At 39.7% G+C, this 27,288-nt stretch overlaps 2 protein-coding genes across 8 annotated transcripts in view; both read right to left on the bottom strand.

The window, feature by feature from the left end:
* The window catches only part of LOC103357349 (uncharacterized), a 34,333-nt gene extending 28,990 nt beyond the window's left edge, over positions 1-5,343 (bottom strand). The window contains exons 1-7 of one of the 3 annotated variants that reach the window (XM_008281877.1): positions 5,256-5,343; positions 3,549-3,628; positions 3,383-3,464; positions 2,125-3,289; positions 1,748-2,000; positions 1,264-1,536; positions 951-1,131 (exon numbers count right to left, since the gene is read on the bottom strand). In XM_008281877.1, coding sequence (XP_008280099.1) covers positions 951-1,131; positions 1,264-1,536; positions 1,748-2,000; positions 2,125-3,289; positions 3,383-3,443 — 1,933 coding nt within the window. In that variant the 5' untranslated portion in view covers positions 3,444-3,464; positions 3,549-3,628; positions 5,256-5,343. The other 2 variants (XM_008281879.1, XM_008281880.1) reach the window with 2 other exon arrangements.
* Positions 5,344-6,004: 661 nt separating this feature from the next.
* Positions 6,005-23,770, bottom strand: LOC103357348 (protein kinase C-binding protein 1-like). 5 transcript variants are annotated; one of them, XM_008281873.1, is made up of 23 exons: positions 23,755-23,770; positions 23,549-23,631; positions 22,389-22,633; positions 22,060-22,295; positions 16,871-16,941; positions 16,077-16,240; positions 14,580-14,801; positions 14,009-14,122; positions 13,767-13,859; positions 13,364-13,451; positions 13,225-13,280; positions 13,053-13,130; positions 12,836-12,951; positions 12,227-12,702; positions 11,959-12,087; positions 11,688-11,840; positions 10,836-11,348; positions 9,379-9,846; positions 9,129-9,271; positions 8,801-8,881; positions 8,633-8,711; positions 8,235-8,474; positions 6,005-7,211 (listed from the first exon to the last, which is right to left on the bottom strand). In XM_008281873.1, the coding sequence occupies exons 4-23, from the start codon at positions 22,071-22,073 to the stop codon at positions 7,033-7,035; spliced, it is 3,477 nt and encodes a 1,158-aa protein (XP_008280095.1). In that variant the 5' UTR covers positions 22,074-22,295; positions 22,389-22,633; positions 23,549-23,631; positions 23,755-23,770; the 3' UTR covers positions 6,005-7,032. The 5 variants fall into 5 exon arrangements, with proteins under 5 accessions (XP_008280095.1, XP_008280094.1, XP_008280098.1 ...); XM_008281872.1 differs by having other exon boundaries at positions 22,393-22,633; XM_008281876.1 differs by having other exon boundaries at positions 14,580-14,723; positions 22,393-22,633.
* Positions 23,771-27,288: the final 3,518 nt, after the last annotated feature.

Raw genomic sequence — 27,288 nt, 5'->3', positions numbered from 1 at the left:
TATTTTCAGTTTCCATACATATCCATGTCATACCATATGTCTACCACTTAAAACCTTTTAGTAGTTGACTGAATTGTGTGAAAAAAAAATCATGAACCAAATAAATCAGCGGTTTAAAAAAAAATCAGCTCACAGGGTGATTTACTGTCTACGCATCTGTGTGAGATTTGAGTATCTGATATAAAAAGTTGTTCAATTAGATTTTTAGAAAATTCAAAAAAATAAATAAATGCACCAGATGTTGTTCAGTTATTAAAATGATCAGCAATGTTGTGAACATGTGAACACATTTGTGTCTTACTGTGTTTTTTGTGCAGTTTATCAGGAGAAAGGGACCCTAAAGCTTGATCATGAAGTTCTTTTGCAGCATTTCAAGACGTAGTAGTTCTTCATACTCTTAAAGGCCAGCAGCCTAGTTCACAGTATGAAGCATGTTTTAAGAATGAGAGATTGTTGCCGACAAAAACTTTATGTGTATGTTTTTAGTGAGAACTTTTGAGTTTGCAAAAAACCTCACAAAAATAGATCATCAAGCAGTGTATGCACACCAAGTGCAGCAGCACTCTGCCTACCCATCACAACCCAAGCACACACTTGCTGGGTGTTGGTCATTCAGCAGTTTCCAGTTTTGTGACTGGCTTAAAGTGTGTTTGCTATTACTGGAATCCTAAATCATCACGACTGTTTCAACGGAACATTTTGGACATTTAGATTCAACAGAGGACTAGAAAAGGGAACATACTTACCCACTGCTGACCCCTGCTACTTATCAGTCATCCCAGCAAGAACACATTTGTGTACATATGGTTGTGTGTACGATATGCTTGTGTATGATTGTGTGAGGCACCATAATGATTCAAAGGGGAAGCCAAATCTGTAATGCCAAAAGCAGCACTTTGTGCATGGTGTGTTAAGTGCTTGGATGTGTATGAGTATTGAATGGTACATACACGCTGTGTAAAACTTAGATGATGGTATGGAAGTGGCCTGTACTTCTGTGAGACTGGGGTCGCAGGCTGTAGGAGATGCAGCAGCCTCCTGCTCTCCATCATCCTTCCTTATCTCCACTTCTTCACCTTCCTCCTTTGCTTTTTCTGCCAATCTCTTTGACAACCGACTTGACCTCTGAGCCTGTGATGGAAATATTTGCAGTGGTCAAAAATAAAAACATTTAACAGCAATGACTTTTACCACAGCCTATGTTAAAGACCCAACATCATATTACCTACAAATATCAACTCTCCTCTCAGTCTGGATGCTTACCTTTGCAGCAGGTCTAGCTGGGGCAGCTTTTTTCGGGGGACGTCCTTTTGGCTTGGGCACCTTAGGGCCGGAGAGTGTCTTCATAGTGAAAGCAGCGTGCTGAAGGATGCAGTCAGTGCCACAGTAAACAGAATCGGGTAACGCTTGTTTGGAGCAGCTAGGCCCAATGCACAGAGGGAAAGAGCTGTCTGTCTCCATCTCAGCTTCAGGTTCTGGCTTTGTTATGGGAATCTGCTCCTCCTTCTCCTCTTCATCACCCATCAATACACTCTCCTGAGAACAGATTCTCATCTTTAACCCAAAGAACAGACTTGCTTATTGCTAATCAGTAAGTGTCTAATAATTCAAATATTATACTGATGATGACACATCACACGTTTTGATTAATAACTAACTATTTAGACAAACAGGTTAAACAACTATTTCTTTGTTGCAACTAAAGGTAGTAGGCTGTCTAAAGATCAATGTCAATCCAAATTCAAACCTTAAGGGGTCGCTGCTCCTCTTGTCCCAACCCTTCATCACCAGGAGGACTTGGTGTCAAGCATTCAGGAGAGCTGTACTCAGGTTCTGGCTGAGGGTGAGACTCAGATTGGAGTTGGCTCTGCTTCTTCACAGTGCAGGGGGGGCACGTATACTCTTGCCCTTTCCTCTCTATCTTACGGCCCTCAGTCTCACTGATGCCAACACAGTCACCATGGAACCACTCCTGGCAACTGTCACAGCAGATCATAAACCTGCAAGAAGCAGTGAACAAACAGCAGTGATCAGGAAGTGAAACTCAAAGATGGTTCAGGTATGCAAACCTTTCGAAAGAGCAGTTAAGTCCAACAGATCTTGTTACCAGAAATGAGCATGTACCTCTTATCCTGCTTCTGCCGGCAGATGCAGTACAAAGCATTGGCGTTACATCCCTCAGTGTTTGATATACTTGAATGTTCTCCTATATTCTCAGCATCTTTCGTCTCCTCCTCCTCTGGCGCATCATCATACTGTCCAGGAACTACATCAGTAATTTGGTCTAAATCATTGTCTATGATAATGCAGTCTGAGCTTGATTGTTGAGCAGGACTCATATCAGGATCATTATCAGAGTGAGGAAGTGATGCCTCTATTTCAGGAGAGTTGTGTGGATAATTTTCTTTTTCTTCTTCCTGTAAATGCAGCTGCTCAGGTGGATTAACAAGCATCACGTCATCATCGTTGTCCTCATCATTTGCAATGCGTGACTGAAGCTCTACTGCCCTGCCCCTACCTCTACCCCTCCCTCTACCCCTTCCCCTACCTCTTCCTCTGCCTCTCCCCCTTCCTCTGGCCCTTCCTCTGCCACCTTTCCCCCCTCTTGCCCTTGTGTCTGCCTGCCTGCCATGAGAAGCCAGCTGCTCCTTCATTTGTATCAGAGGCATGTCATCACTGTCTTCTTCTTGACTAGAGATAAAAATCACATCCTGGATCTCCGCCTCAGCCACATTTTCAGGACTAACCGGCAGTTTCATCTCCACGTCACCCATATTATCCGGCACCTCAGTTTCTTCAATAGTCTGTGGATTAGGAATCTTAATGGCATCAGTGGCTTCTAAAATGTCAGGCACTGCCAGTGCATCTGACATTGTCATTGACAGGCCTTCATCCCCACCAAGCAGTGAGAATGCTGTATGGAAGGCAGACCCAAAATCCTGCCATAAGCTAGGATCGAGGCTCCCTCCAGCAGAAGCTTCTGAGGCTGGCTTGCTATCCTCTGAGACAGGTGAGGATGGGGCAGACCACTGGAGGTCCTCTATAACACTCCTAGCTGTTTGGGCAGGTCTCTCTGTGGAGGGGGTCTCTGTAGTGGTTTGGGGTGTCTGGTAAGTTCTACGACCTCTGCCCCGACGAACAAGTGGAGGACTGTGGGATAGGTCTCCGACTTCATCCATAAACTCCCTTCGAGCAATGGTTGTCCGTCTGAAACCCCAGGACTTTCTAACCTGTGACAAGGTTGGCCTAACACTCGATTCTGCATCTTCTGACTGGCTCTGCTGTTCTTCTGTAGAAAGACAGAAGCAAACTGAATTTGAAAAAAGAACTGACATCTCCTTCTTGCAACAGTCCATTTAAACAACAAACAGACCTGCTGTACCTGAGTTATTATCACTATCAGTGACATTTTTATTTTCCACTGGCTCCATGCTGACATCCATAGGCAGCAATGCTGTCCAGACCTAGAAGAAAATGTAGTGTACACTTTAAAGAGAATATTTACTACTGAGCAGGTTCATAAGTGCTTAATTTAGAAGGATGGGTACCTCTACAACCTATATGCAGGTGACTGCCAAAGCCAAATGTTTTCAAGACATGAATAGTGTTCACTTGGCTCTTCATGTACCTGTGAAAAGTACGGTGGAAAAAACACCAAAGCATCTGCATTAAATGATAAATACAGGATAAGCAAGAAACATTTAGTTAAAAAGTTCAATGTAATTGCAGTATTGACAGTCATGCAATACAGTGGCTTTGTGATAATAATCCTACTCTCAAAACAGAGTTAATTTTGTGGAATCTGGTAAGATGATGTTTTGATGAAACAACTGTTGAATTGATTTGTGCTACTGTGTACTGTATTATAATGGGAATTTCTAATGATTCATTAGCACCACAAACAATTTCAACTAACACTAAACAACATAATATTTGTGGAGGTTAGATGTACTGCAAGTCTTTTATATTAAGACTGCATTGATTTTAGTTACAAAACAACAACGTTATGACCCCAACTCAACCAAACTAGCTTGGAGCTTCACTCTAACCCATCTTATAGATGAAGACAAGAAAGGTGTAACAAATAGATTTGATAAAATTAATATTACTGGAAACAGCACATTTGCTAGGCAGAATATAGGTACATTTACTTCAGTACTGTACCTGAGAACATTCTAGCGGTACTTGTACTTTACTTGAGTATTTCCGTTTTATGCTAAGATGTCATGCTCAATTAAATCGCAATGTTTTACAGCCTGTTAGGATGTAAAACTTTGAAATACGTTTCGAACTAGGGCTGCACATTAAGTCATCAGTAAAATAAACACTAATAATATGACAAATGCAACTGCCAATTAATGCTGACATTTTACTTAATGAGTACTTTAGATTTGAATACTTTGGGGGGATAAAAGCTATGTTGCTTTACACAAGTTTTGGACCTGCTTGGAGCATTTGTATACTGTAGTAGTACTACTTTTACCTAAACAAAACAGATCAGTTCTTCTCCTTCCACTACACGTTTGTAAAGTTATGTTAAGCACCACTTCCCCAGTGCTGCACATAATTTATATTTTAAATGCCTTAATTTATGAGTACAGAAGTGTAAGGATGGCTGTCCATATATTTCAAGTCTAAGTGTTGGCTGAACATTAATTTTTATCAAATGTGACTTTAGGACATTAATTTAGTGAGGGATGCTTGGAACAATATGTTACTACTGAGCAATTTCAGTGTCAAATTTGGGAATTCCCAATTGTTTAAATAACAAGATGTGCTAGGTGTTAGTGGTAAATCTAAGTCTAGTGTTCTGTAGAGGTCTAAAGGCTACCAACATTTGCTCACATAGCAAAACTGGTCCTGGGAAAATGGGTCATTTTGGTACAGACTTATCATACCAAGCAATATGCAGGTGCGAAGTCCACAGTTTCCCTTACTTTAAATTTAACTGACAGTGGTTATTAAAACAGAAACGAAACAAAAGGCCTTACTAATTTAACTACCAGTCGACCGTGAAACCACATATACGAAACGTCCGTGCTCGGCAACACCGCAAGTAACTCCATGAAAGCAGCAAAGAGTCCTGTTTCTGGTAGCGGCCGACATTGTTCTCTATAGCTCTTTAAGCTAACCGCTAAAGTTAGCAGCTTCACTATCCGGTAATAAAGGCAATACGCTGCGAAGCTAATTGTCTACAACAATACCGACTAAAGTATTACATACTGCAAGCTCGTATACAGCCACAGAATTCATACCTTAGGTGTAATTTATAATATTCCCGTTACGTTTACAATCGCTCAGCTATCCAGCTAGCACAGCCCTTCCATTTTCTTTACCTTGCTAAAACGTAATCTCGCGAGAACTGGTCACAAGCGGAAAACACCGTGGTTTCTCGTTTATCGATTTACTGCTTAAGTTCATCAGAATCAGAAATACTTCATTGATCCCCGAGGGAAAATTGCTTATGTTACAGTTGCTCCCATTCAAGGTCTTAGAAATATAAACAGTACATGATATATAGATAAACATACGGAGACAAATATGGCCTAAAAATATAAGCATAAGTAGAAACAGTACGAATATCAATGTAAGATGTGCCTTTTTTTCTTTTTTAAGAAATAAAGTGTAAGGAATCAGTAACCATTAGACCTGCTGAGATTTCTATAGGTCTGACACTAAGAAACAAGATTTTTTTTCTTCTTCTTCTTCTTCTTCTTTGCATTACTGATAGTCTGGGTTATTTTATGGATTGATAGGCAAAAACAAACCTTGGCTTTCCTATTCCTTTTTTGGTTACAGAGCTTGTTAAATTTTTTTGTGAGAAAAAAATGTTTACTGAAAGCATGCATAATAATGCTGTGTCAATGCACACAATTCAATTTGTGTACTGTAACTGAAATAACGCATTCATTCATTCAATGTGCACTGCACAATCTGATTTATTTTCAATATTTGGTTTGGTTTCTAGCTATGTTGAGGACAAATTAAAGAACTTGCAAACTCCAACTTTACAAGTGCATTTTTATTTTTTTCTTCACGATTCCATTTATTTTATGTACAATATGTAAACAAGAACGAGACACAAGCTCAAAACAGACATGCTCACAGGAAATAATATCCAGCCAAAATGCAGTTTCTATGTTTGTCACCCCAGTTCTTAGAGTCTGACCAGGATTAACATCAGCTTTGGGTAACCGGTTCAACAGAGCTCAGAGCTGACATTCATGTGAAGTAATTTACTTTCAAATAACTTTATTTAGACACATAGAAATGTGATTTCAATAAACATACTATAAAAACATATAACACTATAAATATTGTTCAGGTATCTTCTTACAAAAATCTTTGTACAGTTTACATTTTTTAGTTCTTTTTAATAAATCAGATAGTTTTTTTTTTTGATGTAGGCCTATGCAACGTGGAACTACAATACAAAACTGGTATGAGACAAAAATGCCACCACTGACATGAAGACGACATGGTTGAAATATAATCTTTGAACTTGCATTACTCAAAACACCTCGGTCAACACAAAGCAGATGTGGTTTAAACCAAAGATGAAACTTGCATAACTATATATCTCTGATGGCACCATGAATAATGTATGTCAGCTGTTGTTCGCTGTTCAAAATGTTTTGTCTCGCAATATGGAGAGCAATTAACACAATAAAACAGCTGTGAAGTACTTAAGAGCAGCATTGAAAGTGATAATGTAGAAAATGTGGGTTGATACAATCTTGCTCAGAGCTGAAAAAGTGGTAACAGAGCTACAACATAAAACTACAGTATGAAAACATACAGACTCACATTTTATTTCTCAACACAGACTACTTTCACAAGGTGCATTCACCTGAACACAGATGCGGAAACCGTGAATGAGCAGTGAACCACAAAATGTCCACCAAGCAGTTGTACATATGGGAATGGAAAAATCAAAATGATTTGTCACAGAGGTGCAGGCCTTTAAGCACCAAGTTTTGAGGCTACGAGCCCCACAGCGGCCTCGCAAAATGTGTCTGTATGTTGTAGCAGTTAGGTCACAGTAACACCAGCGCTGTCCTTGTTTTTGTCCATGTATGTGGGAGAGTTGCTTTTGTCTGATATTGACCCTGCACCTGCGGGTAGGGTCTGTGTGGCAGGAGAGTGGCCTGATGGTTTGACTGAAGGGTCCGAGTTGGGTTCTGCCTCTGGTTCCTGCTGTGACGCGGTGGCTGGAACGAAAAACAAAACATAACATGAGAGCGTGCACACTGTCTGGTTGTGTTGGTCTGCAGAGTGTGCTTCTTATCCTGCAGGTCAGATAAGAGGGGAAATGTCTACAGTTCACAGTGATAAGATAACATTTTGTATTTATCATTGCAAAGTCACGCTATACTTTTTGGGGCTAAGTGACCATAGGGATGGATTTATATGTGGACAGTTGAGGAGGACAGACTGCTCTGGGGATTATTTCATGTTCATTCAAGTTGGCATAAAAATAACCAAAACAGCCAAGGAGCTGCTTTGAAATTTTAAGCAAGAATGATAAAGAAGAATTTTTTGTTCAATTCAAAACTGAAATGGTATCAAATAATCCTTCTATAAAAATACAGTCGCTTGTCAGACTTTAGTGTGAGTGTACACAGGTTATTGTTCAGTTAAATCCAGTGATCCAACCTTGTGAGAGAGCTCTATATACTTAATATATAATCAGTAGGAGATTAAATGTGTCAGACACATCATCTTTTGAAAAATACGCTGAAAAACCCAGATGACTAAAGTCAAGTAACAATATTATTGTGATTTGCATATTATTACATAGCATTCTACAATATATGGCTTCTCTTGCAGAATACGTCACCTTCTGATAAGTGCAACGTCATAGCAATGGGTCCTGCATGTCAAATTACATGTTACTTTTACATTATGAAACTTGATTAACACATACTGGATGCTTCATTTGCAAAAGAACACTGAGGAAGATGACCTATCCTGCCTATAAATTAACTTTAAATCAACTTCAGCATAATGTTTTTGTGTCATCCCCATCCTAGTATCTATTGGTTATTGTAAAATCTACTCAACAGCAACATACTTATATTTGTGGATTCATTTTTAAAACATGATCTTTGTGTGGCAGCTTTGTGCATTACAGTGCCAAATATCAATCGACGACAGAGGTTAGTTACTTTAACAAAGCAGCTTAGCGATGCAAAGTTAATCGATGTATTGCCTTACAAGCACGTTTACGATACCTGACTGTGTGCAGGACTTCATGTGCTCTGGCCAGTGCGCCTGCTGGCAGGGATAATCACAGTAACTGGTATTCCAGCAGCAGTAGAAAATAGCCTCTTTCCTGCAGTTGGCACACCACTGTTTCTTTTTGGTCTCGTCCACTGCCTGCTGCTTCTCCAGCTCCGTCTGCTTTTTCACCTCAGCCACCAATCTTTCTCTTTCCTGCTCCAGACTCTGCCTCATCTCTGCCATTGTCAGTTCTGCATCGAAGTGAGACAAAAACAAATAACTTGAGATTCATGCTTTGTGTCAAAAAGAAACATCTGAAATTATATGACTTTCAGAACAAAAACTGGCTGCAGAGTACATAAACTCTCAGAGGTGTGGTGACATACTTTCTTGGAAGCTGGAGACTTACCCAGATTGTGCTTCATCTCCGACAACTCTTGCTGATGCAGCCACTGGAGCTTCTCAATCTCTATCCTTAACCGTCGAATCTGTAGCAAACAAAAAGAAACAGTAATTAAAATCTCATAAGTATTAATACAACACAACAAAAAGCAAATCTGTGAATGCTAGTGTTTACCTCTGCAATTGTGTTTCCTGATGTGCTTTTGGAAAGATCATTGTAGATTTCAGTCATTGTCCCCTTTATTGTGTCCATGATCTGCAAAGTTTCAGCAAAATCATGTAATTTTAGAATTAAAGTACATCGTTTTAACTACTTTCAGACCATAAAAATGAAATCAACCATGCAGTTACTAAATTCATATAAAGTGAAATTGGTTCTTAGCTGTTTATACATTTTTGTGCTTTTTCCTTACATGATGACAAATTCAATGAATCCCAATCAATGCAAAGTTCTAATCTGCGCTTTTAAACAGTGAGGACGAGGGCTGAGGGCTTTAACTTACTTTGTTTGTGTATTTGGCTATGTCTGCAGCTACGTCTGCTGAGACAGTAGGGATCTGCAAGTCTCCTGACATGAAAGAAGAGCTACCAGATGCAGCCTGGGTAGTTGACGAGGACGCATTCTGAGGCGGGTCTTTATGTTGAACTGTAGAGAATGACAATAAGTAAACTTAGAGGGACATTTAGCTTCTTTATATACACTTTTATTATGTCATGTTATGTTGAGAATAATAATTACAGTGGTGTATTTACCCTTGACTGATTGTCTAGTCTGATAGCGAGTGCTTGAGGATGAGTTCTGCTGTTGTGACTGCAGCTGCTGTGGGCTCCGCGTCTGCCCCGGACCCGGGGCCGGTGTCTGCACGGCGGACTGCTCGCCCTGCTGCTGCTGCTGCCTCTGCACCTTCTGCATATGCCACTTCTGAGAGGACGTTTGAAACTTGGTCGGATTCCAAACCACTGCCCGCTGCACGGCCTGAGCGGTCTCTTTAGGCAGTAGAGGGCGCTGTTTCTTCACAGCTGTGGGCACTGGGGCTGTTGCAGAGGCAGGAGAGGGGGCACTGGTAGATCCACTGGTCGTTGTGGTGGCGCTGGGCTGACCAGAAGCTGCAGTGGAAACAAGGTTGAGTGCCGCTGTGATTGAAGGTTGTAATGCCTCTTTCAGGTTGGAAGAAATGTCACGTGCTGGTGCAGTTGATGCAGCAGACGAAGGCAGTTTACCTAAGCAGAAAAAAAATGGATATATTGTTCTTTCAGGGCGAGACAGTTTGGGTTTCTAAATCAAGCACTTCAAAACCTACAAGATTTACATGAAGAATTACAATTGAAAATAGTTTTGTAGAATGTTACATTACACTTGTACTCAAAGAGAGAGATGAAAGACTGAATAAAATATTATGAAAATGTGAAAGTATCATACATTGTGGGCTTTAACTGTACATTTTTCTATCCAAACCAAGAGTAAAGGTAGTTTGTAAAATGGAACTTTAGGAAAAGGATGATGGTAATGTTTGAATTCTTGGTATCTATTGTAGTTTACATGTCTCTGGTCCATGGACTATAAATACAGTTCCATGTGTTACACACACATTGATGAAAAAAAAAAAACTGCAAACAAACTCAAAACTCAGAACATTAAAAAGGAATTGTGGCATGTGTAAACGTTTGGGCCCCCTGCCCAGGCAGTACTCAGTATGTAGTGGAAGAGTGTTACTAACAGGCGTCAAGAGTCAAGAGAGTTTATGAAGCAATGAACAATTCCTATTGACAATTCTTTACAAGTCAGTGAAGGTTAAATAAGTTAATCAAGTGTTGAGACTTTATAACTGGAAGCGGATGTAAAAAGTAACATTGCATTAACATTTGAGAAGCGTTCATTTTTTATTATCTGGTGCAAGGGGCATATTTACTTTCTCATTTACAACAAAATATGTAATTTGCTGAGCGGTGACCAAATTGCAAATTTGAAAACGACTACATGAGGAAGACATTAACCTGAAAACAACACAGCCAAGAACACTCAGTAAATAAATCATGATCAACTAGAGGTCTGAGACGTTCACACTGACCTACACCTCACTGTGTGTGCTCCAGCATGAGGATATAAGGATATTATGTTCTAACAACTGTCCTCCTGACCAAGATACAAATTGTAGTTAAAAAAATAAAAAATACAGGAGAAAGTAGATACAGTTTATTAAAAGTCTTACCTTCCAACTTGGCAACATTGGACTCTTTGAGAGTTTTGGCAACAGAAGCTCCCAGCTCTCTTCTCGCTCTCTTTGAGTCACGGCCTCCATGTTCATCTCCTAGGTCAATCACCAGCTCTCTTTCAGAATCAGAGTCTTGCTCAGTCGCTGATGTAGCAGCAGCTGCTCTGCCCTCCTCTGGGGCTTTAGGCTTGTCAGTGAGTGGCTGTGATTGGGGTGTTTTGGGCTTATCCTGGGGGTCCCTATCTGGGCCATTGCTACCCTGCTTCTCTTTGAGCAGGGGTTCAGGGGTGGCTTTATCCCCTGTTCCCGCAACTCCCTCCTTATTCTCTCCCTCCGTGCTTGCTTTGGGCCTTTTTCTCTCTGCTTTGTCCTTGTTGTCCTGAGCGGTGCTCTTTGGCTTGTGTTCCTCGTCACTGAGATACTCGCTGTCACTTGAGTCAGATTTCTCAGAGTCCTCGGAGTCACTGTGATCCACGGCTTTATACACGTCTTCAGAAATCTCATCGATACCTGAGTGGAGAAATGTACATTGAATATTGTGTTTTTAAAAAATGTTTTATTATATCTTTTGGTACAGAATAAAGACTAATAATGAAGACTTAAACGGTTATCCACCCTTACTCTTAGTCACACAGCTCATGATAGCACACGTTTTGACTCATAACTGTCATATTCATTAAATTATCAAATCAAAATTAGTCTTGCAAATGACTGCTAAACATGATTAAAATATTCTTGAATTTCCTGAAATATTTTGATATTAGTGTAAACGTGACTACCAAGAATCATCATGACATGAGATGTACAGTACAAGAACACAGTTGTGTCACAAAATGGTTGTATATGTACCGAGCTGTGCCTTGCAGCTTTCGATAGTCTTGTCCAGACTCCTGATGGGTCTCTTTGGAGTAGGTGGGGCAGCTGCTGCTCCTTGCTGCTGCTGCTGTTGTTGTTGCACAGTCTCACTCAGCTCTTTTAGATCCATTTCAGCCTTCACTCGATCTGAAAGCAACAGGTAAATGATTGATTTCATTCACACATCATTTCATATTATAATGGTAACTGATTATAAGCCACTGTGACAATATAATTACACTATATTTGTGTTGTTGGTACTGACCCAGGTTGAGATTGAGGATGCCACCTGTTGCTGCAGTTCTCTCCTGCTTGGGCACCAGTCCAGGGTTAAAGGGCTTCGGGCTACCTGTTACACTGCCTGCAGGACCCATCTTCCCAGAGACAGGAGATGCTGTAAATAAAAGATTTTTTTAAAAAAAAGAAAAAAAAAGCTTAGTTATTTTTCCTTAAAAGGTACAATATTTCAAAAAGGCATCACTAATTGCAGTTAGAGTAATTTAGATGGTGAATAGTAATGAACAGTTATGTACCAGTACAATCCATTGATTCTTCTCCAGTGCTGTAGTGGAAGGCAGGATTCCTACTAGCCTTTTCCATGTCTTGCTCCCCATCGGACCCTGTGTGAACCGAGGAGTTAGTGCTCATGGGAGACCGAGGCATGTCTGTCATCGAGGCCCGCCGACTCATACCACTGGGTGTGGAAGTCTTGTTGAGCACCATCTTGGGAGATGCGGTTATATCAAAGTTGAAGCGAAGTTTATCTGGTTTCTCTGTTTTCACTGTCCCAGCACTGGGGTTTGAGGGGTCCAGGAGCATCTGTAACTGGTTGTTGGGTGTGTAGGGAGTGCGGAAGGGTGCGTAGTTAAAGACTCCAAATTTCTTGCGAATGTTCTCCACATAGACCTCCATCTCTTGCATGGCGCTGTTGAAAATGCTCTTTGTTTTCTTTACAGAGAAAGGGATCTCTTTGGACATGAGGTAGCAGTTGTTGATGGGAACCCAGGCCCTGCGTGGAAGGACAGCAAAAAGCATGATTTACCGTATTAACGCAAAATCTGAAAAACAAGGAGACTAACCTTGGCATCACAACTGTAACACAATGAGTCAGTTTCCTCTATAGTGTCCAAAGTTAATCTCACCTGTCATGTTGCCCAAAGAAGCGTGCATCTACTTGACCATCCTTTTCACGAAGGGCTTTTGCTGGCCAAAAAGGAAAGCCCTTCAGCTTAGCCCAGACCAAGGGATGGGGTTGACTCTATTGGAAGTCAAAGCAAAGTAATAAAATAAAGTGCTTTACAGATGTGCTATCTAAGCTAAAATGTATAAATTCAGTCTGAATGTGGTATTAAGACTCACACATGGCTCACAAAACCAGTTGTCCCTTTTTTGGCACGAAGACAGGTAGCACTCTGGACAGACCTCAATCTCATTCATCTAAAAATGCATATCAAATGACAAGGTATTAATTTAATAAGTTACACACAGCTACAAAAATGTTGCCATCAATAAGTTAGTAAAGCTTCTTTACCTCATGTTCACAGATCTTGACAATGACCTTTGCAGTTGCTGTTAATTTGTGATTACCTGCAACAAAGTCACAACTTAATTCATATTTTCCTAGTAAATTAGCAAAATGGAAGGATAATTATGTATATCAAGTGCCCTACCTCCATTATAGATTATGCAGTTGTGTAAGATCCATTTCATATCAGCAAGAAAAGCTTCTGTGCAGCCATACATTTTCTTTTTAACATTCTATCAAAAGTGAGAAAAAAAAAATCAAGGACAAGACACTTAAGTAAAAATAATCAGTTCGGAATATTCTACTGTGTTTAATAAATATATTTGAGGTAAAAAAAAAACAACAAACCACTCAGTTTTCTGCAGGATTGCTTGTTTCTCCATCCATCTCTATGTTTTATATGTCGTTCTTATCTAAGTTTCAGAATTTTAATAGCCTAAATTGAACATTTATTTTTTTGTTGTTGCTTTTTTTGTGCCTTTTTCCTTATGCCTTCTGTTTTTTTCCCCCATTTTACTTTGCAATTAAGATAAAATAAACATTCGTACCTTCTCTAAAGTAGACAAATCCATGGGGTGGAAGATGTACTCGGCATAATCTGGGTGCTGTTCCAGAGACACAGGCTTCTGAAAAGGCTCAGTCTGCTCAGTTTAGACAAATACAAAATAAACAAACAGATGCATCAGCCAAAAAAATTGAATGCCTCATTTCTCTGAGATATATCCAGAACTTTTGTGTTTGCATACAAAAACCAATCTTGGACAAAGGAAAACTGTAAGATACCCCTTACCCCAGGCTGTTTAATTTTTTGGAGTGCAAATTTCAGCAAGTAGGAGAGCTGGTCTATTGTCAGCATTGTCATCGCCTTGCTCTGGGTTTCAATGCATTCAGCAACTGTTATTTTCTGCAAAGGAAATTGAATTATTAATGACATTAATGAATATATAACAAAAACAGCAAACACTAAGTAAAAGAAGTGAACATTGACACTAATTAAAACTTAACTCTTGCAAAGTTAACATTAACTGCTGTCTTTTGATTCAGCTGAAAAGCTCCAATGAGAGCCGCTGAAAATAATTCTATAATAAATTCCCCTAAAAATAATCAGGTCTAAAGTTTAATCTGCCAATATTTCTACAGTGTGAGTTATTAGTTACGCTTGCAGGGGTGTGACACCATGTGTCAGGGCGGGTCAAGAGCCTGCGGGTTTTTGGCTGAAGCAGGTAATTTCACTGATTTGTTTCTACCCGAAGCTGCTCACGGCACATAGTGTGACACCCCATTCTGTCGCCTAAGCGGGATTCGAGTCCCACAGTTATTTGCGTACACCCACACACATACACATGTCTCCAGCGAGATACCTCACACTCTGGACAGAACCAGTCGCCCTCGGGCTCGGCTGGTAGTTTGAGGCACTTGGCGTGGTACACCCTGGGGCAGAGCTCACAGCAGAGCACCTGGCCCTCGCGGTGGCACAGCCAGCAGTAGAAGTCGTTCCTGCCGTCCTGCGGTACAACATCAACAGGGTCTGTGGTGAGTGCTGGCTGCTTCATATAGTAAAAGGGACCATGTCTTAGCTCTGACTGAAATGCAGGCAAGAGAAACAAGGGGGTAGGTTTCAAAAAACACGCAGGAACACAAAAAGGTGCAATGCAACAGAAACAAGGCAGCAGTAAGGTGGGATAAGCAGGGTAAGCAACACAGGGAACACTATAGACAATTAATCCAACACATGATTGTTTTAAATTAACTGCACATCTAATCATGTGACTGTCTCAGTTGAAATCAAGACAGGCTCTAGAGAGTGAGCTTAAGCGTCACTTATCTTTCACCCAAGAGTAAACAATACATGATGTGGTTCTGGTGAGGACCCGACTGCTATCTTAGTGTTGCTACATTACCAGAAGAATGGAAGCTGACGCATTTAGTTTCACAGCTCAAGATAACATTTCTTAGTCCAAATCACCATGAGCTTACATTTAAACAGTGACTGGTGTTGCTTTTCAGAAGTAACAGCAAAATTCAACCAGTACTTATTCGACATTTCCAAGAGAACCAAAGCACGTATTCTAAAGCTGTCACATGGGTGTTAACTATGCTCATGTCAAATACCTGTCAAAATATTGTACCAAAAAAGCTAAAATTGAATTCAAATATGATGCAAGGTCAACACTGGACTAAAGGGAATCACTCCACACCACATCAAACTAGCAAGCAAAACCTAAAAACATATGCATTTAGTACCAAAATGCAAAAATCATAAATACAACAAAACAATTCTAAATGATTAACTACTTGTAACTGGTGTCACACTTTAGTCATCAATAATACAAAAACCCAAAGTGTCTAAAAAATAAACAGCATATATGTTATAATTAACAGGAAGTCACATCTTTATATGTTCCATTTGGAAAATACCGGGATTCACAACCTTCATCAAAACTGGTGTGTTCTCATAAGTAATATGGTAAATTTGTAACTAACAGAAAAGATGGCCTCCAAAATTAACGACAATTGGCCAGCTGTCTGAAGGTAAATAATCTGGGTTTCAACTTCTCTCAAGCTTTTTTTTTTAATTCATCTTTATTATTGTGTGCACAATACTATGAATGCTTTACAAGAGAGACTTGCAAGATGCTTCGATATCTTTTCTCCATCATGGCTGTTCGAATCAACTATAAACATTTGTTTTTTGATGTGGTCGATTACCACAGTATATGAACTAGTTCTTTGTGGGCATACCCCAGCCTTTAGCATTTTGTGACCGTTTACTGCCCTTTGAGCTTTTGGCTGGGTGGATAAAGACACAGTCTTTGAGAACACGCCAGATTTTGAAAGGTGCATACCGGAGACCTTACCTGGTCTTTACTGTTAGAGTTCACAGCCCCTGGCTTCTTTTTTTTCTTAATAGGGCTGGGGGAGGTGTCTGAGGGAGAGTGTCCATTGGAGGAATGGGTAGGACTCGAAACCTTTCGCTTCTGTGGCACCACCGGTCGATCTGCTGACCCCGGAGGATCAGGGACTGGATGCATGAAGATAATCACGTCATCACACAACAGGAGGCATGCTTCTATCAATGACTACACTCAAGTACAACACATTGCACAAGCTTAAGAAGATTAAAAGACAGGTGCTGTTCCGGTAATTCAGCTAGCTCTGGAAAAAAATAAGAGGATGAAAAAACATCTAAAACTATCATACATTGTTCTCATCCTCTCACGTTCTTAAATCCCTATCAGAAAGCAAGGGAGGAAGAGCACTTTGAAGCAATTCAGTTGTAGCTGAGCAATAAAACGGTCAGATTCAGTGTTCAGCTTTTAGTCATTTGTAACCATGATATCATTGATAACTAATACTGACAGCAGTCACACTAATCTAAACAGCAAATACTTAAGATACCACCTATGCATATCAAATTACCACTTGATTGCAGCAAATGCCTGAAGGGCTTTCTTTAAACTAGCTAGACTTTGTGTTCTTGGCAGAAAGAGGCAAACAGTCAGGCATAGTGGATTATCTTTGCAGTCCTAAGAGACTAACAAAATGTATTAGACTCTGCTCTCAAAGCAGTAAATAGCATCTACATTCTCTGAAACTAAGCTGTCTAAGATGTTTGACTCTTAATGTGAGGTGCTCGGCCTTAGAGACTTACCTTTGGATCGCACAGATGCATCCATCACCTCTACCACATCAGATTCTGTCTTTATCTCCTCCTCAGCCAGACTGCAGAGCACCGAACAAGAGCACACAGAAACACAGAAAGAGAGGCAAACTCAAAGTCAGAAAGGGTGTTCAGAAACCACATCAGCATAACAGTAAACAAGTGGAACACCACCTAAGGCACCCAGGTCCCAGAGGATCTGTCAATAGGGACTCTGCTGGTTTCCACTGTTATTGTTTTCACTTAATTTCAGCACATCTCTGGTATGGAGTTCAAATCCTTTCCATATTATCCGTGACAATCGAATCTGAAAATGTTCTTTATGTTCCAAGAGAGAGAATGGTAACAATCACCATAGCAACGCACCTCTCCGCTAAGCACAAGTTGATATTCACAACAACACATAGGGCCATTCAGCCACCATCGCCCAGCACATCTGCCCTTCAGGAGACGTTGCAGAAGTACGACTGAGATTTGTAAGATTTTAGTCCAACTAGATCTGACTGTGCTTTGTTCATAACAAAGGGTGAATAGATCTATAGTAACAAGAGCGCCAGAGGGAGTTGATCTATACCACTGAAGGGACGGCCTCTCGTGGTGATGAACAGTATATGTTTCTAGTTCCTCTCAAGCCCCTTCAGTAACAACAGGACACCCCCAAAGGATTTGGGCCTGTTCTTGGAGACCAATAGCAAAAAAAGCTATCTAATAAGCTTGAAACCTTCAGTCTAAATATGTTCATGTAAATCTTTACTACAAGTATATTTAAGAGCTGTAATTCCTGCACCGCATAATATTTCATTAAGCTTGTATTTTAATACTTGAAGAGTTTTCTTTTGTGTTTCTTCAATCAAGACTCAAAGCATTAACTTCCTTTACTTTTAATTTTGCAAAAATCAATTTATGATGACTTGATTGAAATCTAAGAATACAACACTCTCATCTAGCAGCGGAAAAGCTTGATTTCCCAGGTCTTTGCTACTGCAAAGCATCTAATTTCCTCTGAGGGGAAAAAAAGATGAGAATAAAGGAGGTCTGGCAATAAATGAAGGTCTTTGAGAGTTTGGCTCCTCCTTTGTCAGAGCAACAGAGGGCCTTGTTCCAAGGATGTATCCTTTATTCACAAGCCCGGATAAGAAAACCCTCCCAAGGACCCCTGACAGGTCACACACTTGACCAGTTCAGAGCTTGGCTGCATCTCTGGTTTCCAGCTAGGATGATGGGTTTTCAGGCAACAACTCAAAGGTCAACCACATTTGTGGGATAAGCCTTTTTCACTTCTAAAACTAAAGGAATGTTCTTCATGCCCCCTCCTCCATCCTTAAAGAGACATTCCTCACGAAGTTGATCAAATGTCAGTTCACTAAGGGGTTAAAATGCATGTCCTACAGGGTTGCATGAATAAAATATGACAAACCCAGCTCGAACCTATGCTCATTTAAACAACCTTGATTCTCAACAGTCAAACAGTTCAACAATGACGAAAGCTCTTCATTCTACCAAATAAAATACCCAATACCTGCTACCAACAGTGTAGCTCGCAATCATCAAGACTTTCTAAATACATTCCTCTGTTCTCTCAGACATTCAATGTGGCAATTCCAGATTGCTTATCAAACTGAAACTTCATAGAATAAAAGCACCACAACTTGCATTGTCTGTAAAACGACAGACATGGGTTGAGCAGAGTTTCTTTAAAAATATGACATATGGGTATCTTGTTTCAGCCTGCCAACAGTCTCGCATGCACACAAACACACACACACACACACACGCCCCAACCCCTCCGGGGCCTTCCTGTTCCGGACTGAGTGAACAAACGAGGCCCACATGAAAATAAGAAAACGGTAGCCAAGTCACTCTGCTACGTGTACCACATCCCTGAAAAGGGAGAACATTCGCCATCACCAGGCAGCCCAGAGCTGCTGAACAAAGTGCCACAACCCTATTATATGCACACTCAATACCAATGGTAATACATTGCTGCAACTGCCAGGAAGACAAGGATGACCGGTAGTAAAAAGGTAGGATGATCCAAAGGGCATGTCAGGAACTATGATCCATCACACAAGGAGAGTTAGGCAAATAAATCCTCAGCAGATTCTGATATATATTCCAGACAGAATAGGTTCACGAAAACACTCACAGTATTCCCCTCTGCAAGTACTGTCGTACCTGATGGACAAAAAGGAAACAACACTGAGTCAATGCCTTTAGATTCCACTCCTGTGAGAGACGAGCAGGGTTCTCTCGTCACAGAAAATGGAGGCCACAGCTTGCTCCCCTCCCCCCTCTCCCCCATCCCCCACTCCAAGGCTCAGACTCAGGCACTGGCATATCCATGCAGGAGGACCAGAGAGATCTGTGGAGATTACAGTCCAACATTTTAAAAAAACACAGCTATGTCAGGAGAAACCTTCACATCCAGGCACACAGATTATGAAGAAACACCGAGAGGGAGACACGGGAAAATCCAGCAAAGTGAGAAAGACTCATCTGTCTTTTTTTTTTTTTTTTTTATGTCTTCAATCTTGGCTTCCCTCCTTCCCTGTGAACACTGCTGTCACAGAATAATTAGATTTCATTTTCAGGGAAGAGAACCCAACACTGCAAAATCACAGTCAGATCCTGGCAAACCTGTTCTCTGTATGTAAAAGACTATGTGGTTTTTACATATGAAACAGATAAATAGCTGACATATGGTTCTATTTGGAAATCCAGAAAGGCTATTCAATGCAAACTTCATATTGTTCTCATCATATCGCGGCGGAACTGCTATTTAAAACATTTGGGATTAAAGACATTGACTAAAAAACGTCCTACTCAGCCTGCTACACAAAACCCCAGAGACATTATTGAGTTTTGTAATACGACAAGACACATTCGTCTTCCACAAGACCAACAACCAGATGCAGACACATTTTTTTTTAAATGCATACCATTAATTCTGCTCTTCCTGAGAGTAACAAAGCAAAAATAATTAGAGGCATTAGATTCCTACATTTCAAAAAACAATGAATTTAACTACATAAAGATGTCTGTTCTAGCTCAACTCCCAACACTTGATCAGCATGTAAAGTATACTGCTAGTATGCTCAGGATATCCTGTATAAAAGAAAGGTTTGACCTGGATTTTATATAAGGCTGTAAAGGGTGAATCAAAGATGGCTGTGGAATTTTCCAGAAGGCCCTTGCTCTCCCTGCTGCTCTCCCTCCGATTGTCAATCTTTAACCTCAACTGCAGCTGCAATTGGCTGGAGGGCCAACAGGGTGGAACATTATTGGTCGGCTCTGCTATGCCACACAGATCACAGTGTGCAGGCTCCCCTCTTCCTCTTAAAAAGCATTTTTGCTGCAATGCAGAGATTTCCCCCTGCATTCAACGGTTTATTCTCCTTCAGTTTAGCTTACCCTTCTTGATTATGAAAGTATAAATCAGAGGGGATTTTAAAGAGGCCCTTTGGAAGATAATATTCATGGCTGCGATGCATAACTCAATGGCTGTGCTATTCAACCTCTGTTGCCCTGTTTAGAGGTCGCATTGCCTCAGAACGAGGCCCAGACAGTTCAGTCCTAACACCAAGACATTACACAGTGGTTGCATGTCTATTAATGTTCATATTACATGATCACTACGGCAACGTGGCATAGTAAAAATTAACTTTTGGTTTCGGTTTTACAGAGGGGGAATTATTCATAGTCAAAAAGGAAACACTGATTATAACGTTACTATTTTCTGGCTGTAGTGTAGATAAAAAATGTCATGTGTCAGGCCACAAGAGAAAGCGATCTTTCTTTGTTTCCCCCACGCAGTTGAGACTGCTGAAATGGTGCTACATGACGTAACACAATGTACTGTCTATCCATGATCTGAAAAACAGGGCATGGTAAGTTGTTGTCAAACTTGAAGCAACAAACTGTAAAGGGTTTTCATGCATCTAGTTGTACTTATAGATGCCGCATGCATTTCAGTCTCACATTAAGCACTTTAAATTGCCTCTGTTTGAAACATGCTATAGTAATAAATCTGCACTTCCTTATTCTTCGACATAATCTCTATGAACATACCTAAAACCTGTTGTTTTGTATCTGTAGAGATGACACTACTTTTTGTGTAAAAACTGGAAAAGAACCTGGCAGTAAGAAGGAAAAGAGATAACAGAATAAACAGATAGATTTCAGAACAGCAGCTTCATTTAAATGTTCACATACACACACTTAAACATACATAGTTTTTCAGTCGTGCCGTCTGAACTGTGAAGAGAAGGCTGAAGTTCTGCCAAGAAGAGCTGTCTTAACACAAAATGGCCACTGTCTGTCTGAGAGGGGAGGAAGCAGTTTCACAATAGTTCTGTGGTGTCGAGGAAGCCAGGGGCAGTAAACTCAGGGCCTGTGACTCTAAAAACACGTAATGAGAGTTTATTTCTAAAGGTTAGACTGGAAAAACTGGAAGAGGATTTCCCTCTGGTTAAAGTTTTGTTTAGCGTGGGCTCACCCTCTGACCAATATGGAGTGTAGAATCTCTCTGCAGACAACCTAAATGTATACCAAGTCATATAGTTCCTGATTTATTTTATAGACGAACATATAAAAACTAGTGGACAGAAAACCAGTAATGACTTATGCCCTGCACTCCCTGCCCTCCTAACATGCACATCTGTTGCCCCCTGCGTCTATTCCCCGGCCTGGCATGACACAAGAAAACAGCACAGAGCCAATCCACTTACAAAGGGTACAAAATACCCCCCTTCTTCCTCCTCGTCCACTGCCCATCCCCCCATTCTTTCTCTGCCAGGCTACAACACAAGACTGCCACAACAGAAAGGACATGTGGGTGCCATTTTTAAATCCAACTCTCTTTTGCATTATAAAAAGGAAAAGGATTTGCCATGGTCCACTCTGCCTCCTGTATGGCAGCCTGGTTGTCTGGGGCACCCATGTGACCCTGAGACATAGAGAGAGAGAGCAAGGGTGAGAGTCGTTACCCAACCCCCCACCCTCAGCACTGTGGAGCACAGAGGCCTGGCGAGGCCTCCAATCCACCCCAACTCCTCCTCCTCCTGCACAATAAACTGATTTTAAGGTGTGCACATTCATCATTAGAAACCAACAGTCCCCACAACAACAAGAAGGAAGCCATGTCGTTATCAGAAGGCTGAGATAAAAAAGACAGAGCTTACCTCTGTGGATGCATGGCTGCCTGACACACTGTTATGTCAACACTTATAAAACATGGAGGACACTCTCAGCCCTCAGCCGGGGAAGGCTCCGCTCTTCAGGCAAGGCGATCAGGCCCCAGTGATGTTAGCCAGATCCTGACTGGTCGCTTTCCTCACAGGCGAGATACAAGGCCGCCCCTGATTGGCCGAAATGTTTCCTGAGTAATTATCTTTGTTCAGTGCAGGCAGGGGCAGCACTGTGAGAGTCAGAGACAGGGGAAGAAAAATAAGCACAGAGCCAGGTCTAAAACCACAAAATAATGTGATTAATATGAGTATTTCTGACATACAAACCCCATCTGACAATGTTTTGAAGCTTCCAAGTGTAGAATCTGGCAGGAGTCGTCTTAGTTGAAGGCTTGAGGAGTAGAAATGGCAGCATGTAGACTGTTGGGAGCAGGACACCATGGCTTCTCTGCACAAGCCTCCATTTTTTTTTATGTGGAGAGGGCCTTTGTTTAAACTCCTCCCTCCCTCTTGGCTGTTTGCAGAGAAAGGAGAGGCTACGGCTCTTCACCTATTTTGGCAATTCAGCCTGCAAAAGAAAGATCAGGCAGCAATATGATATACTTACATACACTTCTACAGTCAGTTGTAAAAGATATTAGAGAGGACCTGAATTTTCAGCGAACAATCTCCCTTTATGTGACACTTTACTGTTGTTATGGTAATAACCTTAGAGTGTAATATTAAGCCCCAATTGCAATGAATCAGTCAAACAAATGCATGAACAAGCCTGTGTTTAGCAAACTAATAAAATAAAATACCATAAAAAAATGCATGTTCCTTTTTCCTACGCCACAAGGCGATGAATCAGAACTAAATACTGATTTAGGAAGAGTGTTGCAACAGTGAATAAACATGAAGCTGGACAAATCTCAAGTTTTTGACCTTCACCAGCACATTTACACACGGGTGTATATTCAGCGATCAGAGAAAAACAAAAACCTCTATAATGTAATAACCCAACCAATGAATACGATCTTAAAGGCATGTCCTCTTTTAGTATTTGGTGAGGCTGTATCATTTGTTGAGTCTGCACTTTGGCCATTTGTGAGCCTGTAATTCAGTGTAATGAAAGGCTTTACTCCACCACGTATGAAAAGTCATTCATTCAAATATATATACATTTTGAAGGTTGACAGCTGTATTACATTAAATACAAAATATTGCCTCAGAAATTGCAATACTTTACATTATAGCACACACCAGGAATTACCGATAAATGATCGCACACTTAGCATAACTTGCACTTTTTGTGTCCACTGCTCTCAGCAGAGGGATTGTAGGAGACTGCTTTCCACCATTTTACTACTCTGCATGTGAGTAGCGGTTTAAAAAAATGCCAAAAAACAGTCCACTGTAGTACAACTCAAAATATAAACTATAGCAAATACTGAACAGAAAGTGAGCAGAGTTAAATCCATACACAGAAGTGGTTTGAATGTACCTGTGGTCCCCGTGTATGTGCATTTCAGGCCTGTGTACTGGCAGCTCCAGGAAGAAGTCTGTGCCCGGCGTACGGCTCGAATCCTGTTACAGATTAGCATTAGCTACCTACTGAGCTAGCTGGGGGGCGTTTAAAACACAAACCCATAGTGATTTATTATTGTTGTTATTATTTTTGCTGTATATATGGACGGTATTGGTACATACTGTGTGCTTGCAGACGTTGTGGAGGACGTCGGTGCTGTTGGCTCCGGTCTGTCTCATACTGCCCTCTAGTGCCCAGAAACAGTGCTAGGTTTAACTGGAGTCAGCTGGATGTGTCTAATCACTGGAAATTGTTAAAATAGCTAATAATGCTGCTGTGCTTTTGATTGAACTCCTAATAAAAGTCACACAAGACTAAATACTTGCTCTAAACAGCAACACATACAATTTCGTATTTTCTATAAATATTTTTTTTAAATGATAAAATTCTCCTTGAAGCCTAAAAGACACTTAAACGTTTTGTTTGTTTGTTTGTTCGTATGTTTTAATTAGCTGGCTGATTTTTGATGAGTAGCAAGATGGTTGTCAGTAAATATATTTATATATATTTAAAGAGAGGAAATTCATATTAACAGACACAAGGGTAATATAGCCCATTTTCATGACATCCTTTCTTAAAAGATAGCAGCCTTACCAATCTTTAAATAGCATTAACATATTTTTTTACTGGGAAAGTAACTTTTAAGTATTTTAATATAATATTGTGACAGTACAAAGTAAGGCTGTGTTTTATTATGAGAATACATATACACAGACTTTATTTACTGTTTACATTACAATTATAAGGAGAGTTTTTATTAGTTGGAACAAAACAAAAAACTTTGTTTGTAGTACTTTTGCCCCCTGTGGACATTAATGATTTTTAATACCTCCTAAAGTTTTATTTCTGATAAATTATGCACACTATCATGTAGCTGTAGCATTAGCTAGCTAGCTTGAATTCTTTGCTACTTCAGGCTAAGCATCCCTGGTGATTTGACATTATTGTTATGCCAGTAATTTAGATATCAGTGAAATAAAGTCATAGTAAAATTATAGTCTCTCTAATTTGGATTTGGCTTGTCCTCAGCCCACCAATACTAACTTAATAGGCAATAGTCCAAATGTTAAAAAAATAAATAAATAAATAAACTCAATTTCTGTGTGTGAGCTAACAATTATGTTGCAGTTAAAGTAATAACAGATTTTCAAAATAAAGTTAACTTCCCAGACTTGCACCTTTTACATTTAGTTTTCTAACATCAAGTTGTAGTCTACTTACAGTCTGTCTACATATTATATTTATATATATATATACCCGACGATGTACCCTTCTGTATTTATAATAACACCACCACAATAAGACTTCTTCACTGATTGTTTACTTGGTCTATTAACAGCCAAGTTCCAAAAAAAATCTACTTTCAAGAAAATAGGCTTCTGTCAAAAAAAACAACAACACAGGATTCTTTACCAGAATAAAGGTATAGCTCTACACCAAATTAAAAAGTTCTATTTTTGTTCTGTAATTTATAGAGCTTTAAAAATATTCAAGAAAGACTTAAAATTGTCTCAAATAGGGTTATATGAGTACAAAAGTACAAACAGTAAAATGTATTTAAAGCATCATGAGTAAAAGTACTTGCCCTTGCACTGGTATAAAATCTATTATTGTCTCATGTTATAAACTGCTTTTGGTGTCAGCACTATTTCATTGTTTTAAATTTATAAATTTAAGAGGTAGATTAAAAAAATAATCTGTAACAAATCTTATATAATAAATGAGGAGGTCAACAAAAAGCAATATGTTGGGCTTTATATGAAAGGTCAAGAATGCAAGTCAACTAAAAGTACTTTTATTTTAAGTAAATGTCAATAGTTACTGCTACCACTGGACTCTCCAGTGGTCAGGATACCATTTAACATTTGATATGCAACACTTTACCAATACTGACACAAACACTGCATCTAAATGGGATCCATGGGAAAGTTCTTCTCTGGCTTTTATGTACATCAACAGTAGTAAATTCAACAGTATATCTCATGTTCCACAAAGTTGCACATAACAGACCCTACTGCTACATTTTTATTATTCTGATGACTAAATCTAACGCAGTGTGTATGTTACTGACTGTTTTATACAACTTAAGCTGCACTGTTATGACCTCGAAGGTGGTTTAAATGTAAATGACTTGTTTTAATTTTTTGTTAAATCAGTTGTAAACAGTACATCTTGCAGCAGTCATTTTTACATAAAATATAGGAATTACAAAGAATTGTTAACTCTAAAAACAGGTTGAAGTAAACATATTTAAAGTGTTCGTCCTAATACTGGTAATGAGTTAATATTTAAATTAATCAGTTGTAGTGTTACATATACTCTATATCAGGTTAGAACTTTAACACCTGAGGAGTAAAATTTTAACTCAGAAAAAGGGGTTCAAAATCAACAAAATTTTTTATTATTTTTACTCAGCTCTGGAGTCTATGCAATGGTCACACATGTACACTAAGACTTTGTTGTTTTTGATTCACAGGGAGTTTATATATTGTATATATTGTGTATATTCACAACATAAAGCTCTGTCTGAGGTTTTAACAGACACTGAACATTATGTTTTCACAGTCACAATAGTTTAATTTACAGGGCCTTTGCATTTTGCATGCAACTTTCATTGCACAATGATGACCATTATTCTGGCTACTGAATTAATGCATGGATAAAGACTGGTGAACCACTTCTGAGTTTCCTTTAAGAGGTACAGTACACAGAAAAAAAAGAAGTAATAAACAGGCTCATTCAGAGCTCCTTATTAACCAGTGGACTGAATAAACAGCTATTTTAAACAAGTGAAGCACATTATTCTACTATACAAATAATTTTAGAATAACTTAGACATGTGATACAAAACGAATTAAATTAATTTTCATGCCAATACACCACAAAATATCTTAAGGGACTCTGAAGATAAAATTAACTTTTCAGCATTAACTTTGGAGGCTTTGATGAACAAAAATCTGTTGAACCTGAATGCATCATTTTCTTTGCCAGGAAAACAAGGTGTTTGTGGAATAGAAATATTTTATACTGACCAACAATATGAATGCAACATGTGACGCTATATTAAATTCTTTACATTCTTTTTAACATCGGGGAATAAATATTGTTTGTTCCAACACACTGCATCTCAGCAACAGAATGTACATCATGAAACAAAGTATGGACTAGGTTGGAGATGATAATGGGCAGATGAAGAGTGGGTTCATAGACCAGAAATAAAAAGTCTAGTCACACATCTGCAACACAGACGTAGAGTCACTGGGGTTGTTGCTTCTGGAAAGATTTTCCTCTCTTCCTAAAGTGCTCACTGAAGTTGGCATACATTTTAGATCACGGGATCACATTGCTGTCTATCCAAAGCATCATGTGGTAGACTGTGTGGTACCATACTGTCTGCAACTATTTCAGTCTGTTTTTCCTGTCTTTCTCGTCATCTGTAGCATCGTGTCATTTGAATAAAGCTGCACGTTAGTGTGGCCTTCTGCAGTCACTGGTCAAAGGAGTGTCTGGTCACATTATCTGATCATTGTCCTGTAAAGCCTCAGCCAACAAGGATGTGAAATAACTCAATGTTCACGAGTTTTGTCACCAGTTGAACAGCTTAAAAACATTTTGTGCACAGTTGACCACATGTAACCCTTTTCTCACCATAACAA

The sequence above is a fragment of the Stegastes partitus genome, unplaced genomic scaffold (assembly GCF_000690725.1).
Source record: "Stegastes partitus isolate 25-593 unplaced genomic scaffold, Stegastes_partitus-1.0.2 Scaffold249, whole genome shotgun sequence".
Lineage (NCBI taxonomy): Eukaryota > Metazoa > Chordata > Actinopteri > Pomacentridae > Stegastes > Stegastes partitus.
The sequence above is the reverse complement of the archived record's forward strand: the minus strand, read 5'-3'. Positions and strand labels throughout refer to the sequence as shown.